Source organism: Ornithodoros turicata, chromosome 9 (assembly GCF_037126465.1).
Source record: "Ornithodoros turicata isolate Travis chromosome 9, ASM3712646v1, whole genome shotgun sequence".
NCBI lineage: Eukaryota > Metazoa > Arthropoda > Arachnida > Ixodida > Argasidae > Ornithodoros > Ornithodoros turicata.
In genome coordinates, this window is record NC_088209.1 from 29,102,357 (window position 1) to 29,120,001 (window position 17,645).

A 17,645-nucleotide genomic window follows, 5' to 3' on the forward strand; every position below is an offset into this window, starting at 1 on the left:
ACATAACTTCAATGGACTTGGAAAAAAAAAAGAAAGAAAGAACACGAGCTTTAACGAGGAGAGCTGGAAAACTCCCCCTGACACCCTCAAAACTAGAGAGCACCCCCTAAAATTTCGTGAGATTGCGCAATATTTTGTTGGAAGCATGTAAATACACCCCCTTGCAGAGCCCAATACCCCCAAGGAAGAAATTCTGGGTATACCACTGAACCAGATTTCTAATGAGAAGAGAAGTGCCTCAGGGCGGGAGCCGCCGATATTTCGAGTCAGAGACTGTACTTCTTCAAACAGAGACTGTTCTTCCTCTCGCCCAGAAGAAGAACAGTCGCTGTTCGAAATATCGGCGACTCTCGTCCTCAGACACTTTCCTTCACATTACCATACTGGTTCGCTGGATTTTCTACTCTTCTCGGTTTCTAATGAATTTCGAAGGCGCCTATTTTTTATTCCCTCTTGTTCTTGTTCTTCTCACGTGTATATGTTGACCAAGAAATTTAAACTGCAATTATCGCATCTGCTGCTGTCAAGGTCCGAATTCTCTTTGTGGATCGTGAATGATCATTGTCTCTTTAATGTCCTTTACCCATCTCTCTCTCTACCTCGTGTTCTCTCATTTTCTCTTTTTCTCTCTCTCTTGCATTACAAGCACGGAAAATGCGTGCTCTTCGAAACGGTTCTTCTGTCTTGCCAAACAACTATTGCAGGATAGCGTTGGGTGTCCCTTAGTACGGATCGGTTGGTACACAAGCACCTTGGAGGTCATAAAATGAAACGAAAAATTAAAGACGATTTAGTGATCACAATATTGGTCAGAGTTGGTTACAGGCACTGGAAGTGTAAGCACAATGGTGAAACCACGTGCACTCCACTATTTCGATCATTATTTAGACTGAGCGACGGATTTTTAGACTGATTTAGACTGATTTACACTCTGTGTTTAAAGCTGCTTTACACTGATTTTTAGACTGATTTAGACTGATTTACACTCTGTGTTTAGACCAGTGATGGGCACTACTTCAAGTACTCGGTATTTAAGTTGTACTGAAAGTACTTTGGGGGTACTTTTACTTTTACTTCATGTAATTCTACTGAACAATACTTTCTACGTCACTTGAAGTACACTTGGCTGTACTTTCCGTCGAAGTACTTGAAGTATCCTTCTCTGAGCCTTACTAGCTCACTGCATAACAGTCGCCACCGCATCCGGCCCGCCACTGCACTCTAAGGGGGAAAAATGTAAATAAGAGTGAATGGAGTATAACTATGACTTTTACACTATTTTTCGACCGTCTTTATTCTGATCACCCCGCTTTTCAGTCTTCCGATACTCTCTTTACCCTGCTATGACGACTATGACGTTGCCATTCCACGCTGAATACACCTCAGCGAGCGATATACACCTGGGAGGGTGACTGAGCACTCCTCAATGTCACAGTGCAAGCCAGAGAATGATAATGAGAGAAATAAAGCCATTAAAGAAACAAGTAAATGACACTAGACGTGTTTGAAATTCAAAATGACATATCTTAAGCCATTACTAAGCCAGAGATTAAGCCATCTTAATATGTAATTTTGAATTTCAAACACGTCTAGTGTCATTTACTTGTTTCTTTAATGGCTTCTTTTCTCTCATTATATACATATATACGAGGGTGGTTCCATAAGTTTCCGGCCCGAGGTAGAAAATGCGCGCGAATTTGAAAATGCGATTAAGGACGCGTGGCGCCATCTGTTGGAGGGCCGGAGATCCACCCTCAACCTTCTACATGCTTTTGTCGGTTGGAAAGCGGCATTTCAAACAGCCAGGATGCACTCTTCAGTTAAAATGGAAAAAATCGAGTACCGTGCTGTGATAAAATTATTGACAAAAGAGGGACTTTCGCCTAAAGAAATTAAAGCGCGACTGGACAACGTGTACAGGGAAGCCTCTCTGTCGTACACAACGGTAAAAGACTGGGCTAAGCAGTTTCGACTGGAGCGAGAGTCCATTGAAGATGATCCACGCGATGGTCGTCCAGTGGAAGTGGTGACACAAGAAAATTTGTCTCTTGTCGAGGAGGAAGTGCTGAGCAACAGGCGTCTGAAGGTGAAGGAAATCTCAGAAAGGCTGGGGCTTTCCAAAACAACCGTTTTTCGCATCATCGACGAGGGCCTTCACATGAAAAAGGTCAGTGCGAGATGGGTGCCACTACTTCTCTCGTCAGTTCAAAAGCAACAGCGCGTCGTTTTTGCCAAAGAGTTTTTGGAGCTCTGTCAAGAGAACGAAGAAATATTGAAGTCAATTGTTACAGGGGATGAGACTATGGTACTCTACTATGATCCCCTTTCGAAAAAGGAGTCGATGGAATGGCGCAAACCAGGAGAAGCACCCCAAAGAAAAGCCAAGGTCACACAATCCACAAAGAAGATCATGGCAACAATATTTTGGGATTGTCACGGGATCCTCCTCATCGACTTCAAAGAGAGTAACACCACAGTGAATGCGACTTATTATGCGACTCCTGCACCGACTGCGAGACGCCATCAAGGAAAAGAGGCGCGGCAGGTTGAGTCTAGGTGTCCGGTTGCTCCAGGACAATGCCCCTGTCCACACGGCTTCTGTTGCCAAGGCTGCACTGAAGGAGTGCGGCTTCGAAGAAATCCACCACCCACCCTACAGTCCAGACTTGGCACCGAGTGACTACTTGCTGTTCTCAAACTTGAAGAGGGATCTCAGAGGACTGAGATTTCAAAACGATAGTGAGGTGCAAGAGGCAGTTTTCCAGCATTTTGCGGTCAGACTTTTATTTTTTCAAGGGTATAAGAATGCTGGTTGAAAGGTGTCAGAAGTGCATCGAAGTTAAGGGTGACTATGTCGAAAAATGATACGCTTGTTTCGTCTCTATGACTATTGAAAGTTGGTCGGGGCAGAAACTTATGGAACCACCCTCGTATATATATATATATATATATCACTCGAATCTATATGTTATATAAGCTATTTTCATGTCATTCATATACAGCTAACACCATATCTATCATATAAATCAAATACAGCATATAGCGTATTTAAACGAATGTGCTTTCTTTCTCGTCTCGCTTTATTCCTGTTTCCCGCGAATCATTTATGTAATTTCTTCATCTATTCATTATATCGTGACTTATGTACTGATGAGTTGCGACTTGCGATTAATTAATTAATAGGGAGGTTCCAACTCTATCTATATAGCCTTCTACTGGGCGGCCCAGACAGTGTAATTTGTACAAACTAAACTAAGAATGGGATAAACAAATACATATCAGGATGATACCACGATCTTATGGGATTACATGATTTGACTTGAGCATTATAGAGCGCGGATAAATATGCACGAAGAACTCCCGAAATACGCATGCAATGTACTGAAAATCTTCGAAATGCAGTAAAAATTATCAAAATCTGCAATGTTCTTCATTGTTCTTAGTACGAAAGCAGTGCACCAAATGCCCATTTTTATAAAAAGTGAGTATTTTATTAGAGATAACACGGTATAATAAAGCCGCCTTCGTTCTGTAGCACACAACGAAGAATACTTGCACCACAGATATAAATCATGCAGTTCAAGGGTTTGCGTTCGTGATTTATTTATATATTTACCCTCAGGGCCGTGAGGTAATACAGAGGGGAGTGGGTTAATAATTTTTAAAAAGATGTTAATACAAGTAGCATACAAGATATTTCCAAATTAGGTCCACGTGAACAAAGTTCCACTTATTGCACTGATTGCACAGATACGTATATGTAAAAGAAAAGTGAAGAAAGAAAAGAGTGACAGCAGAAATGTACAACATGTAGAATGAAAAATGGCTATACAGAGAAATAATCGCATAAACACTTCTTAAATTGATTGACGTCGGTAATGGAGGAGATGGTACTGGGAAGGCGGTTCCACTCCAACGATGTACGAGGAAGAAAGGAATCGTGAAATGATCTCGTTGAGCATGAGGGAATACCGACTTTCTGTGGGTGATCGGTATACGAGCTGAGATGTATGAAGGCTGTTGAATTAACGATTCTCTGAGGTGTATATTATGATAATAAATCTTGTGAAACAAACAGAGACGAGTTATTTTTCGACGAGTGCAAAGTATAGAGGCAGATTGAGGTTATGTTTCATAGCAGTGACAATGCAGTATGAAGCAGCCAGAGAACGGGCTGAACACCGAACCTCACCCCACCGAAACATGGAAAATATTCGATTCCGATCAGAATTTTCTTGACAGCCGACCCAACGCCTTCCCGGAACCAGCAAAGCCATCCATGAAAAAAAAACGAAAAACAGAAGAAGCAATCTCTCGCACCTGAAAATATGGCAAAATATGCACTTTTCTTGCACTTTCACACAACAACCATGCTACAACGTGCAAAACATGTATTTAGCACCATATTGCATTATTATTACATTACCACAAGCACCATTATTGCAAGCACCATTATTACATGTAAGCACCATAGAACCCTTCTGATCGTCCAAGTTTACCAAAAAGTCCAAAAGTGTCTTTTCATCGTCCAGATACGAAACCATATCGACAAAAACAATACGCATTTGCATGAAAATCCGCGTTCTAATCATCACACAATGCACGCAAACAACGAGTATAAACTAAGCCTGAGATGTTACAGGTTAGCATTAGAAGGCACAAGTTCAAAGAATACGGGGAGTGACTATGCGAGTTATTTGCTCGCTCGCTTTTTCACAATACAAAAAAAAAAAGAGAGAAAAACGCACACAGTTCAGCGCTGTGATATGTTACTGCTGACAAGAAAAAAGAAGAACGATAACGACAAAATACTGCGACATTTTCTCTCGAGGAGTCGCTGCACATATCTTGAGAAAGTGTTGTGCGACGGTTCGTATATCCTCCTCGAGCGTGTTCGTAACGATGGTTTATGGTCACTACTATGTCGCTTCTCGCAATTTACGCCGTCTTTTCGGCATTTCAGATGCCCGCTTAAAGGCCGTAATGACATCAGCAGCAACAACCGCAGGCTCTGCGGGAGGCAAAGACAGATTTATAGCGCAGAAAGCGAATTCCGAGCTATGGCATCCTCGAAGACGTCTGCCGTTTCGCTTCCCTGCTTTCGAGAGGGCAGATCTCCACAAAGAAACACATGGTATTCAACAGCGCCAGCTGCAGAGGGCTGCGCACCCCTACATGCAAAACACACCTAAGTGCTGAAAGATATGTCTGTTCCGTTTCGTGCTCCAGTTTAGCGAATCCAGGTGTTTTTAGCAAGTCTTGCCGAGGACATCCCCGCACAGAGAAAAGAGCTTCGCATTTTGGCTGTTTACTTTTCAAATCATGTCGATGTATTTAATTTTCTGCTTCTAAACCTACACACTTTACGCATATTCCACTTACGCGTATTAACTGAAGTTTAATTAATAAACTACGTTTTGACACGTATTAAATTCTGTCGTTCGCAGATTACATCAACGACTTGCACATTGGGAGACGTCCCTCGTAATTTCGACAACGAAATTGTCAAAATTGTCAAAAATAAAGTTGTTGTTGCTCGACAACGAAGTTATCATGGACGAAATTTCTGGTATATGAAAACGTAAGAAAACCTGAAACAAATCACATCATAATCATTGCTCTCATAGTAAAATCCCCGTTATAGGGAATAACTACGACAACAACAACTTTATCGCGAGATAATGAATGGGGAGGTTCATCGCAAGGCGCGATACTCTACGCCATTGCTGGTGGTGATGCGGGGAATGCAATAATGAGCCCCTTCACAATAAGGATAGAAGTCCTATGGTATCCAGAAATCGAGAACGCACATGGTTTCTCACTCTCCTGCGTGGTCTGCTGCACTTTCACAGCGAAAATATTCACAACGAAGGTATACTGAAAAAGGAGTTCACGTCTAACTTGATAGGTAATCGCTTTTCGTATCCCGCAGGCACCTATACGGACGGACGTCGGCACGGGTCGCCAGTGGACAAGGCCCGGGACAAACTGGTTGGCGTGATGGCGGTGTTGTGACTTTTCTTCTGATTGGTCATTTTTTATCGGGAATTTTGTTGCAATTTACATCTATTGTGAGGAACCCAGGGCAATAGAGTGACGAAACGGCAGTTACGAAAGTTTACGTTAGTTACGTTATTTTGTACATATTTTTTTTCACCATCCATATTTTTCCCCATCCATGATCATTTATCATTCGTTGCCTCTCATTTGTTAATAGCCGCAATTTGCATCGCCCTCTATCGTTGATCTTGTGTGTATGTTATGTGTGTGTTGTGCCTGTTGTATAGTACCCATGTGAAATCCGTTTAGTAAATCTCTCCCACACACGAAAGTTTAATTATTCCCTGATGACAGTTCTGCGTCAGCTTGACAACTTTTTCAAGTTCATCAGTATAAGCTGGAAAGATATGGTAACTTGGAGCTTTCACGTTGCGATTTGCGCGGGATTTGTCTCATAAGGATTGTGCATTATGATCCGCTGCGTCATCGATTACGTTTCGCCGCCGCGCAAAGCATGCTGGTGGGCATTATCGGCTTTATCAGCCTATAAGCCGACGCGTTTTTCCCGCTTCTTGCCCACCACAGCAAAATATAACCTGGAACCAGTCTTCTCGTGACGTCACATGTTGGTTAACAGAGGTTCGTCTATAAAGACGAAAATGCTTTTTTCTCGCACCGTTTCAGACGTTGCATTGCACGTTTGTCCCACGGGTCACTCGCACGTCAGTGATTGAGGTCATGCCTCTCTCCTGCTGGTGACTATACACTGAGACTTCCCAAATTTCGCAGTTCCTCAATCAATCATACGACCTCAGTTACTTCCTCATTGCCCTACCGTGCCTGAGTACCCTGCATCGGAAATCCAAAACAGGCGCGTGTTTTCTGCAGTCGTCAAACGAGCTGTGCGGTAGCTCCCTCTGTGATCCGGTTTTTCAAGCTCCTGTTCCTTCTCACACCTCTCCAGCTCCACAGCAGCATGAACACGCGGTGCCCGCGTCGGTGCTACGGCAGCCAGCGAGCGGTCGGTGAGGGCGAGAGAGGACCTGTACGGCGGCGGGCGGGCGTTCCAAAAGCCCAGCGGCACCCACTCGAGTGAGTGTTGGCGCGGAGAGCGCACGGACCAGCCAGCACTGGACGAATGGCGACAACGGAACTACGGATAAGTCCGGTGGTGTCCTGAGTGGCCGCGTGCTGTGCAGGCGTGTAGTGCCAACAGAGACATGGGCCAAGCGGAGGAACCCTGGAGGGCCTCCGCGTTCCGCAGAGTGACTTCGCTGGGAACAGTATTGCAGTGGCTTCTGCTAGCGGGTCTAGCAACTGTTACCGTGCTGTGCGTGATTAGAGTGTGCGATCTGGAAGCACGGGTGGACTCTCTAGAACGACGACTTCAACGGGCGGACAGCCTAGAGCAAGAGGTAAGTGTCATCTACGTACCGCGGAGTGGAGTTGATGAGTTAACAAAGGCAAAGACGTGCACGTGCTGTTGGCTGATTTCTTCTCTTACCCTAGAGAGGTCAGCCAACTCGGAGAGGCTCGCTGCTCTGCTTCAGTTCTGTTGCTGACTGTACCATAATATGTGGGGGCAGAGGCCAGGACTGGCATAGTTTACTGGAACATTATTGGACTCTATCCAACAAGTGTCAGATGACGTTTCATATGACGTTGCACGCGCAGACCGATGACTTACAGATTTCTGCAGTCTGCAAACTATATACTGTCTACCGCATGACAGGTCATAAATGAATGGGACGTGTGTGTACCATTACACAATTTTTTCAAGGTAACAGAACGAGGTTGCCCTGCTCTATAACCCTGAACTAATCGTACAGTGCGTTGTTTAAGAAAAGAGAGATAAGAGGCGAAAATTTGGAACTTGCGCTAACGGGACGTAGACCGAAATATTTTTCATCCTTTCCACCGTCAAGTGTCATATGCTGAACATCAATGTTCCCAAGCTCAGTCCTTCTCTTATACAGACAGAGAGCAGTACCCTCTTATACATACGGTCGTGGCTTGCACCGGTAAAACATCCATAGGAAGCTTCCCGCGCTGTAACCAAAATTGTAATCACCTAGTAGGTCGCTACTATACAAACTGCAGGATAGTGTGAGAACATTCAATATGGCGAGCTGATTACTTTTACTGGCTTTACACTGTTTACTGTACGTCGTGTCTAAATTCTCTCAGCAACACAAAAAGTTGGAACGTCACAAGAAAGGTAAGGGGATAGAACAACGACGCCGACAATGTTCGCAGATAACACCACGTAACGAGACGTGACAAATACTGGCGCATCTTTTCCGTCGTCGCGACCCTTTGGAAAAATCTGCATGACCATGGCAATTGCGCCGTATCTTTCAATTCAAACGAGACAAGTAACGTCGTCGTGCCAAATTTTTTTACGACATCTGTATATCGCGGTTTATATGTATCATTTATTTGTGCCCCTTTGATGTGCAGCGACCATAAATAACCTCCCGCGCCCAAAGAAGCCTTTGTAATTCGTGGAAACCTTCAACCCGAAGAGATATGACCACAACGTTGGCATGGGAACAGTCGTATGTCTCTCCATACCTTGTTCGCTGTGTATATGGCAGACCATTTTCTCATACCCGAAAGAAAGCAATACTCCCGGGGAATGGGTGAATTCTTGCAGTCTAGCATATCGAGTTTTACATACTTTGGCCGTAACGTATTCGTCAAATTTGCTCGTTTGTCGTTGCTTGATTTTGTCTGTTCGTTCTTTTTTCCTTTTCCTTTTTCTAAGCAAAGGCCGTCGCTTTGTGGTTGAATTGGGTGGGGGGGGGGGGGGGGGGGGAGAGAAGTGAAAGTACCGGAACTCGACGCTCTTCTGCAGGTAATAGATGTTGGTAACGGGATAGTAGATAGGATGTTATTCAGTATTAGTAAAACATTAAAAATAAGCGCCGTGAACCACTATGGTAGTGTTTTTCTTCCTTTCGCACTCTCTTCATAGAGATAATCGTAATTCATGGCTTACGTCGCCAGACAGCTATTGTCATAAAGAGTTCTAAACGTTCTCGCTTACGTTAAGGATAATCACGTACATACGGAACACAAAATTAGAGAAAAAATAATTCGACCACTTTTCAATACAAAATATGAACAAAATAACGCAAAGCGACAAAAAGAAATAAGATAAAGGAGATCGCGTAGTACGCTGGTGATTAACCGCGTACTACGCGATCTCTTCTTCTTTATTTTATTTTATTTATTTTTTGTCGCCATTTTAAGGTTACTCTGCCTGTCGTATTATCATGCCGGACAACCTGGCTTAAAGGACATACTGGATACAGCCATACACATGTATACCGGATACGAGTCGCATCCAGTTAAGTTAGTTCTATTTGCCAACATTAGCACCGCCGGACGACTGGGATACCGTTGCGGGTATGCCTGCTAGTTTATCTGTCTACTAGCGAGTCACAGGCCATAGAACAGTGTTGACGCATCTTTGTTTGTGTCTGAAAGGCTTAATGCAATAAGAGCGGTCCGCCGCATCTCGTATTTGCTGCGTGCGGTCGACGGCACAGTTCTCGAGCAGCGGGAGAACAGGCGACGAAAATGTTCTCGTAGTGGCCGACGTTTTCTCAAAGATGAACAACAACAACTTTATTTTGGGATGGTGGACGGGGAGTTTTATAGCCAGGGGCGATACTCTACCCCATATCCCAGGTCAAAGATGAAAATGATGTGCAGGAAGCCGTGATATGGCGGACTAGACCGGCCTGGGCTGTGTGGACTTTACAGCTGTTGTTTGCAGTTGTTGTAACTTCCAAATATTCAGACCACCAGTGTGAAAGACGGCGGGAAATTGGAATACACTGAAATTTGCTACACGTGCAAATGCACGTGAGGTACATGAGCCAACGGGATCGGGCTACTTCTGTGAGTTCTTGTTACAGTTCCTGGTACTCTCATAGAGAATGGTTCAGATAATGCTCCTCTGTACCCTATCTGACTATATCCAGCATTTAGAGAGAGAGAGAAAGAAATAAAATCATATTTTACGGCGTAACTTCTTCTTAAATTTTATGTCTCTCGAATTGCGGCCACCCATCGAGCGACATCTATGTGCGGAACGTAACAACGGCATTTCCTACATCTTCTGCATATACAGCTGACTGTTGAGCTTTACTTGCCACCCTCTTTACTCTCACCTCTTCAATTACCTTTAACCTCTTCGCTCCCTTCGTGCTACAGGTTTCTAAATACAAGAGTTATTCTAAATAATCAATGGCAGGCTTAATTGTGGATTAACTGTGCCCACCCGAAGGGTTCCTTAACGTGCGCCGGAACGTCAGTAAGCACACCCCACACCGAATTTAAAGTCCTTCGCGGACGACTGTGCCCTGCCACCAAATTGCAGGCATCCCCGGCAGTTGTCCGAGCAAGGTGTCCACAGAATCGTACATAGGACTTGGACTTCCGACGTGCAGAGGTCGCAACTTGTAACTCCTGCTCACCGTTTGCTCACTGATGCTCAATTCATTCGTCATATTGAGCATGAGTGAGCATGAATGAGCAATCGCATGAGTATGAATTTTGTTAGGCATGCCCCCCTTGGCACCGTGTAGCAACTGCAGGCGCTTTTGCCGTGAGACTTCCTTCGCCCATGTTCTTCTTCTGCCATTGTAGCTGTTCAAAATATCGAGAATGACTGAAAGGGGCCCTAAAATGCAAAATAACTTGCTTTCAAATGAAAGTCCGTGTTTCAAATAGTATGATGCAAGTAAAATTAGTTCACACAGCGCTACCGTTTAGAAGAAAAACGCGATGAAACCAGAGCCGTCTCTGACGTAACGAATGGGATCCCCAGGACAGGAGGCAAAGATTGGCGGTATCCAATGAGACAGCAGGAGAAGCGCGCGCATAGATATCGTGGCTGTGGGGATTTGGAACGGGTGCCATTGTAGTGTTCCGTATATGCGCGGCATGATGCGCACTACTGCATTTTTCAATGCCGATTCACTGAATCGTAGCCCACAATAGTTCTCGCGAATGTTTCACTGACAACATTTATCTTCACGTCCTTCGGACAGCGACGCCAGTCCGCTTCGCAACGCGCACTATGTTTTTCACCGGGACTGTTCCATGACATGGCACGCGCTTGCACGCGCAGCATGGACTTTAAAACACCGATGCATGAGCTGAAACGACGTTCACTGCTTAGCGCCGAAGCAAGAAAGAGTCCGGTATAATTTCGATTGTAGATCCGTAACGGAATCAAAGTTTTGACCGTGAGAGAACTGATGTTCTGAGGCTGGAACAACATAGAAAGGACAAATACGTACAAGGCCTCAAATTGCCTAATACGCCTTTCACCATCTTTCAAAGTTTTGAATTATGATAACAAGGTCGAAATTAACATGGCGTTTAACGTAATTTGAAGTGAACTTGTTTTTGCATTTTAGTGCCCCTTTATTGTACTATCATGATGATTACACTACAGCTCCCCGTACAGCTCCCCAGCGACACTGAGCATGAGTGAGCATGCTCATGAGTGAGTTTTGCCGAGGTATGGCGACGTGTAACTCCATTATAACAAACTTGGATATAATATGGAAGCATGTATACGGTAATAATAATAATAACTTTATTTTTAATCCTTGACTTTGCAAGACACTCGGTCCAATACCTCCCATTGACGTTTCTCCTTGCTGGTCCCGCACTCTGACTGTGTGGACACTCAGCTTAAAAGGAGGAATCTGACGACCAGCGAGTGGGTGGGTGGGTGGGTGCGAGGGCCGGGGAGACGGAATGAAGGTTTCCCAGAGATAATAAGTGACAGAGTCCCGGGAGAGGACACAAAGAACGGAAAGGAAGATGGGCCAGACATGGACGATAAATTGAGGGAGCAACGGCCGGCCGGGAGGAGGTGCGAGAGCAAATTGGCCGGTCTCACTCCCACCGTATTCCCTCTGGGGGGGACCAATTGACACCAGGGAGAGGGTAGATTAAAAGAAGTGAGAGCAGATCAAATCTCGGCGGGAACAAAGGCAGTCTGAACTGAATGGTTGCTCGGAGGAAACGTCGAGACAGTGATGGATGCGTGGGAAATATGGGAGCTAGTGCACGTGCGTCGGGTAAATTTGTGTGCAATTTTCTCGTGTCCGTTTTTATATTTATTCGTTATTTTTATGGGCGGAGGCTGAAAAAAAAGCTATAAATGCTTAATGAGATTAACGAGACTTGATTTGATTTCGTTTCACTTATTGATGAAAATCTCCCCGAAAACATGCTTCGCAGCACCATCAAGTTGCATCGCAATGAAAAACCTTCTATTTGTATAAGCAATAATGAGGTCACTCACAGATGCTGTCTTTATTCTAATGTAGATTATAATTAGGGCCTGACTTTTTTGCGTTAAATGGTCCAAAAACCAGAATTTGGGTCGAATTCGTTGAAATCGGGTTCTATTGATACAATTGGGTGTCATCGGGTTATTTTTTTCTGTCTGCCCAGCAAACAGCCCGTATAGTTGAAAGGGGCAAATATTGGTCAGACATTCATTTCTCGCGAATTATTGTCGCAAAACATCGCATATGTTGTAACGTTATATGTGTCTCGCATAGTTTATTCTTGCACTTAAATAATATTTTCACTAGACGTGTGCACAGATTATTACCAAATCGTGTACGTGATGCAATGTAATACGTGATTGGAATTCTGGAGAAAATCTGGTGTAACGCGAACTGGTCCGAAACTGATTCGTGAGGGAATAATCGGGCGGAATGGGGTTTTATCTCGAAAAATTCACACCCTGATTATAATTGTTCGACGCATTCGAAGGTTCCTCGTCACACCGCACCCGTATATTCGATCGGTAATATTACGATAAAGCCCAACACTACTACAAAGTATTTTGGTGGCATCACCACTTGTCCTGCTTCTGCGTGATGTCTCACCAGGCCGTTCGCTTTTTTCTTTTTACTCTTCCCCCATTCAACAAGCAAATCTCCTGGGCACAGAGAAAGTTAATCGTCAGTCCCAAGCGGGACGGCCCTCATCAAGCCACAAAAACATTCTATGTCTCGGTCTTCATCGTTTTGCACCGCTGAAAGACCCATCGATTGAAATGCGTGACGCGCAAAAAGAGGCAAGCGGTTTCGCTCGCGAAATAGCGCTTCACAAAAGGCGTTATGCTGAAAAGCGTAAGTGTGGAAAGGCGCCCGTTTGGTCTAGTGAGCTTATCCTTGTGAGCCAGTTCCCCCGTGCCATTGTTCGATGCACGCATTGGAAGAATGCCTGAGCTGAGATCGCTTGTGAAAGCCGATAATTACGCGCTATTACTCATGGTAGCCTTAATAACGATTGCTATTAAAGTAGAGCGCATCCGCTATTCCCTTTTCGAATTTGTGAAGCTTCCTTTGTCTGTATACTACTTGGTTTGATTTGTGGGTTTCTATTCGTGCTTCGGTTTATGTTGGGTTGCATTTCTACTGACGGGAATACAGAGTGATCGGTTATGTAGGGTCAACATTTAAGGGCTTAATTTCTATAGTACAGGTTATAAATAGTGTCAGGTAGTGTCGAAGTGTGACTGAATTGTGTAAGATGAATAGCGCAGCTACAGCGGCTACGAGAAAACGGCGATTTCAACGCTATGTGCAATCGTTAAAGGAGCAGTAAAGTGCATCCCTATAAATTTTTCGATTTCCTGTAGTAGTTGTTTTTTTCTTTTTTTGCTGCGGTGTTATATGCATGCAACAAATAGGAACGACAAGGGCAGCTGACCTGTAGCGTGCGAGAGGCCTCTGATCTGCACCCCCTCTATAGTAAGCAGACATTTTTTTTTTTTTTTTCGGTGATCAGTGAGAGCTTACGACTGCTCTCCACGCATGCCTGATGCCAGGCAGTGCTGCTGGCGTCACACGAGGAGATCGGGCCGTGCCGGTGGCTGCTACATCCGGGCTTTTGTAAATTCGATTAATTTTGATATACACGTATTCTTATAAAACTTTACCCAACATGCCTTCCATCTAGATTATTTTCCCATATAGGGATTTGGAGGTTTTTTGTTGCAACTTTGGATCGCGATGTTGAATCGGTTTGAAGTTTACCACGATGAAACGAGCTAATATGAGTTCCACGCGGTGAGTACTGCGCGCCGGCACGGGTAAACGTTTATAGGTGGCTACACCCTGTACATCCAAGGAACCAAGAAACGTCGCTTAATCATCACGTTTTCTGGGCGCATTATAATACGCGGATCGTTTTACCATCACAGCTCAAATTAACGAGTTTTTGTTAGATGGGAAGGTGTATACGATAACGGTTCCGAAAATATGATAAGCCAATCGCCGTGTTTCTTAGAAACACATCGAGTGACATCACATTGCTAAGCTTGGATTTGATAACTTCCTTTGCCGTATCGTTTTCATAGAGTTATTCCAATGTACTAAAACTCGATAATATCTCATGTATAGTTCTCTTTCTTACTAGTTGCCATATCACTTTATTGTGAACTCACATATTTTCTTGCTGTTTCGTCGCATGCGCCCAGTCTGTGGAAAGGTGGAAAGACCATTCGCTGTCGTATCCCTCAGAGAGAGAGAGAGAGAGAGAGAGAGAGAAAGAAGTAACTCAGTCGAAAATGCTCAAAGCTTATATATACTGGCGACGAAGCCGACGTTGTAAACATATTGCGACACAGAAGACTACTGTCCAAAGCACACGCGAATGTATTCCTAACGGAACAGTTGTTTTTGTAAACCGTGTTGACGGTTAACGGTTGTTTTGTGCGTACTAAACCTGAGCTAAATGCGTCGCGCTTGAGCAATCGTACTTTAAAAAAAAAACCGCTTCGTGATGAGAAAAATCTCTGCGCAAATAAAACCCGAGGCAGCGACGCCATAAAGATGTAAATGAGCCATGAAATTTTTCCTTTCGTTGTCCACCGTAATCTCTTTTCTCCAGGCTTGCTAAACAAGCTCTCCGCGCGTAGTCTTTCCTAAGTGGGCCTCTCTTTTTTGGAATTCAAATGCCTTCATTTCCGCATAGAACAGTCACAAAAGAAATTTCGGCAGCGCGTATAACGCTAAAAGAAGAAGAGCTAAACAACTCTGCTGTGGATGATTACAGGATAAATTTATTTTTTTCTTTTTTGTCTTCAAGAGCCAGTGGATGATTCTACTTCGTCAGAGAGATTTCCATGTAGCCATACCAATTGTTTTCTCCTGTTTCGTGGTTAAAGCAGAAGGAAATGCATGCCGGACCTTTATTACATTTGATGGCGAATACTTTGCTTGAATGTGAATGAGCGGGAAGTCTATGAGGTTTTGATGTTGTTCCTCTCTCGCGCTCTTCTGCAAACCTTTTCCGCTGTTGTAATAGCGCGCGCGTGTGCTTGTGTTCTTGATCACGTTCATTGGGCTAAGTGAACTGGCGAAAAATCCGGCGATATTTATACGTGGTAAAGAGAAGTAAAAGCAGCCGTGCCCGTAATTGCACCTGTTGCATTTAATGTAGTATAACTCGCGGTATGCTCCTTTTATGCTATATAAGCAAAAGGGGAGTGCAGAGTACTCAGAGGTATGCGCGTATTGCTTTGTACAAATGTTCAACCTCTGGAGCGAGGCCTTCAGAACACACTGAGGCGCATGACAGAGGGTACGTAAAATATTGCAGGCAAAAGAAAGAAACTCTTCAGAGATTGCTGCGCGGTCCTATCCTAATCAGAGTGTACGGCATACAGTTACTTTTAACAAACAAGACGGCTTTCTGTATTACCAGTATTCCTGGACATAGTCTCAGTAAACCCCTGAAATCTCGTAAACATATTTCTCTCTCTCTCTCTCTCTCTCTGCCACTAAGACATTTCTCAATATGCTATATTCTTGAGTAAGAAGCTTCATAAATACTTATGAAATTTCGACGATTTTCTTTGTTTTATTTTTGTTCATTTCATTACGCGGCAGATGCAGCGCATGAGATTTTGTTAAGTGTTTAAAAAATATCTCTTAAAACACTCACTGCTCGTTGTTTTCTACTCTACACCGGCTCAAGATTTCATCCCATGTGACCCTGTGCCAACCTATCATTTCAAGTTACAAAGTTAATGAGGTATGTACAGAGTAACGAATGAAGAGAGTAATGAAGTTACCTTGCATTACTTGGTGCGGGAATACCGCGAATAGCTAAGATGCGCAGCAATATTTAATGACAGCATGGCGGATAACTAATTAAGATGAGCCCAACATATAGAAACATATCGTACAAAAGAGGCTCCCCGAAAGGCGGGAAACTAAGCTCCACTGTAGTGACAGAGCGACACTCTTACCGCATATAGGGAACAGAAAGCTACGAAGGCGAACGCGGCGAGGTGCTCAAAGACAGCTGGCGCACCATCGCAGTGAGAGTCGGCAAAGCCCATTATCCGATTTCGGAGACTGTAATTACGATTTTGAGAAACGGCGAACACATAGAACAAAGAGAGAATAATGGTGCCTTCGTTCATTGCAGCGCTGTCGACAAGCCACTCTCTTTGTAGTACAGCCTTCAATCTTCCTATATTAGGGACGAGCAAGTCGTGCCATTGCGGCCGTCGGTGGGAAAACATTTGGTATCCAGGACGACGTGCTGAAAGCTGAGGCGCACACAGCTTTTTTTTTCTTTTTTTGCAGGAATTGAATTACCGTTCCGCAAAAGGACTGCCTGCAGAGTTGACGCATATTTGCGAGCGCGTGTGTGCCTTGCTGCGCAATTCTTATCACCTTTAACGTGAAGACAATACCCATATGCGGTTTGTGAAATCGTTCTCGTGGCGTTTTGAAATACATACACGGTACACTGTTAAGACAGAACTTCGCCACATAGCACGCTAGTAGCCAACCATCATTCGGAATGATATCATTCTGTGTCCTGATTGGTTGAAAATGGGAGGAGGCGCCTATCTGGGGCACATTACCCAGACAGAACACTATCTCCTGCGGATGTCCGGAGTAGATCCCAACATCCATGTCCTGAAATGGATGTCAGGTGGACATTCCTCGGAGCTACATGAATGGACATCCCTTACCGTACATCCGCAGGATGTACCGTAACGACCGGTTGAAGAATTGTCCAAATAGGGTCCCTGACGGGATGTTACGCGGAGCATTATCGCAGGAGAGAGAGAAACATGGCAAGGCGCATCGCGGAGTGAGTTCGACTTTCGGTGAAAGAACTAAACGCCTTATACCAAAAGGAGTAAGAAACACAAATGTTGCATCATAAAGAGTTAATGCGCCAAGCAGTTCTTCAGTCCACTGTTATTGGTATACACAATCATGTTAAACTTAAGCACCCCACCTTTTAGTTTGACTCGCAGGCAAACTGGACTCTCAAATTTGTGGAAGCTTGCGAGACAATCAATATATATAGTATCTGTTTTCGCTTTGGAAAGGTATGCCACTGCCTTTCTAAACGATCTTCGTGGTTCTAAGAGATTGTATATGTACGTCTTTATTTTTGCTTTCTAAAACTTCATGCTCATTGTCCGTAATGGAAATACGAGAAACAAACGAAAAGGAGCAACGATGCAGTGGCCGAACCCGAAAGAAAATGTCGGAAAAAACGCCTACGGGTCTACCAAGAATCTGTCCACTTACGTGGCAACTCAATAAAACAGTATGAATAATAAT

The 17,645-nt window shown here is 44.1% G+C and overlaps 1 protein-coding gene across 11 annotated transcripts in view; it reads left to right on the top strand.

The window, feature by feature from the left end:
* Positions 1-6,977: 6,977 nt before the first annotated feature.
* Positions 6,978-17,645, top strand: part of LOC135368532 (collagen alpha chain CG42342-like) — a 112,119-nt gene continuing 101,451 nt past the window's right edge. For all 11 annotated transcript variants that reach the window (XR_010414812.1, XR_010414813.1, XR_010414814.1 and 8 more), the window contains exon 1: positions 6,978-7,415. Coding sequence is in view for 8 of the 11 variants with exons in the window: in XM_064601892.1 (XP_064457962.1) it covers positions 7,221-7,415 (195 nt within the window). In the remaining 3 variants the exon portion in view is untranslated. The remainder of the gene's footprint in view (positions 7,416-17,645) is intronic.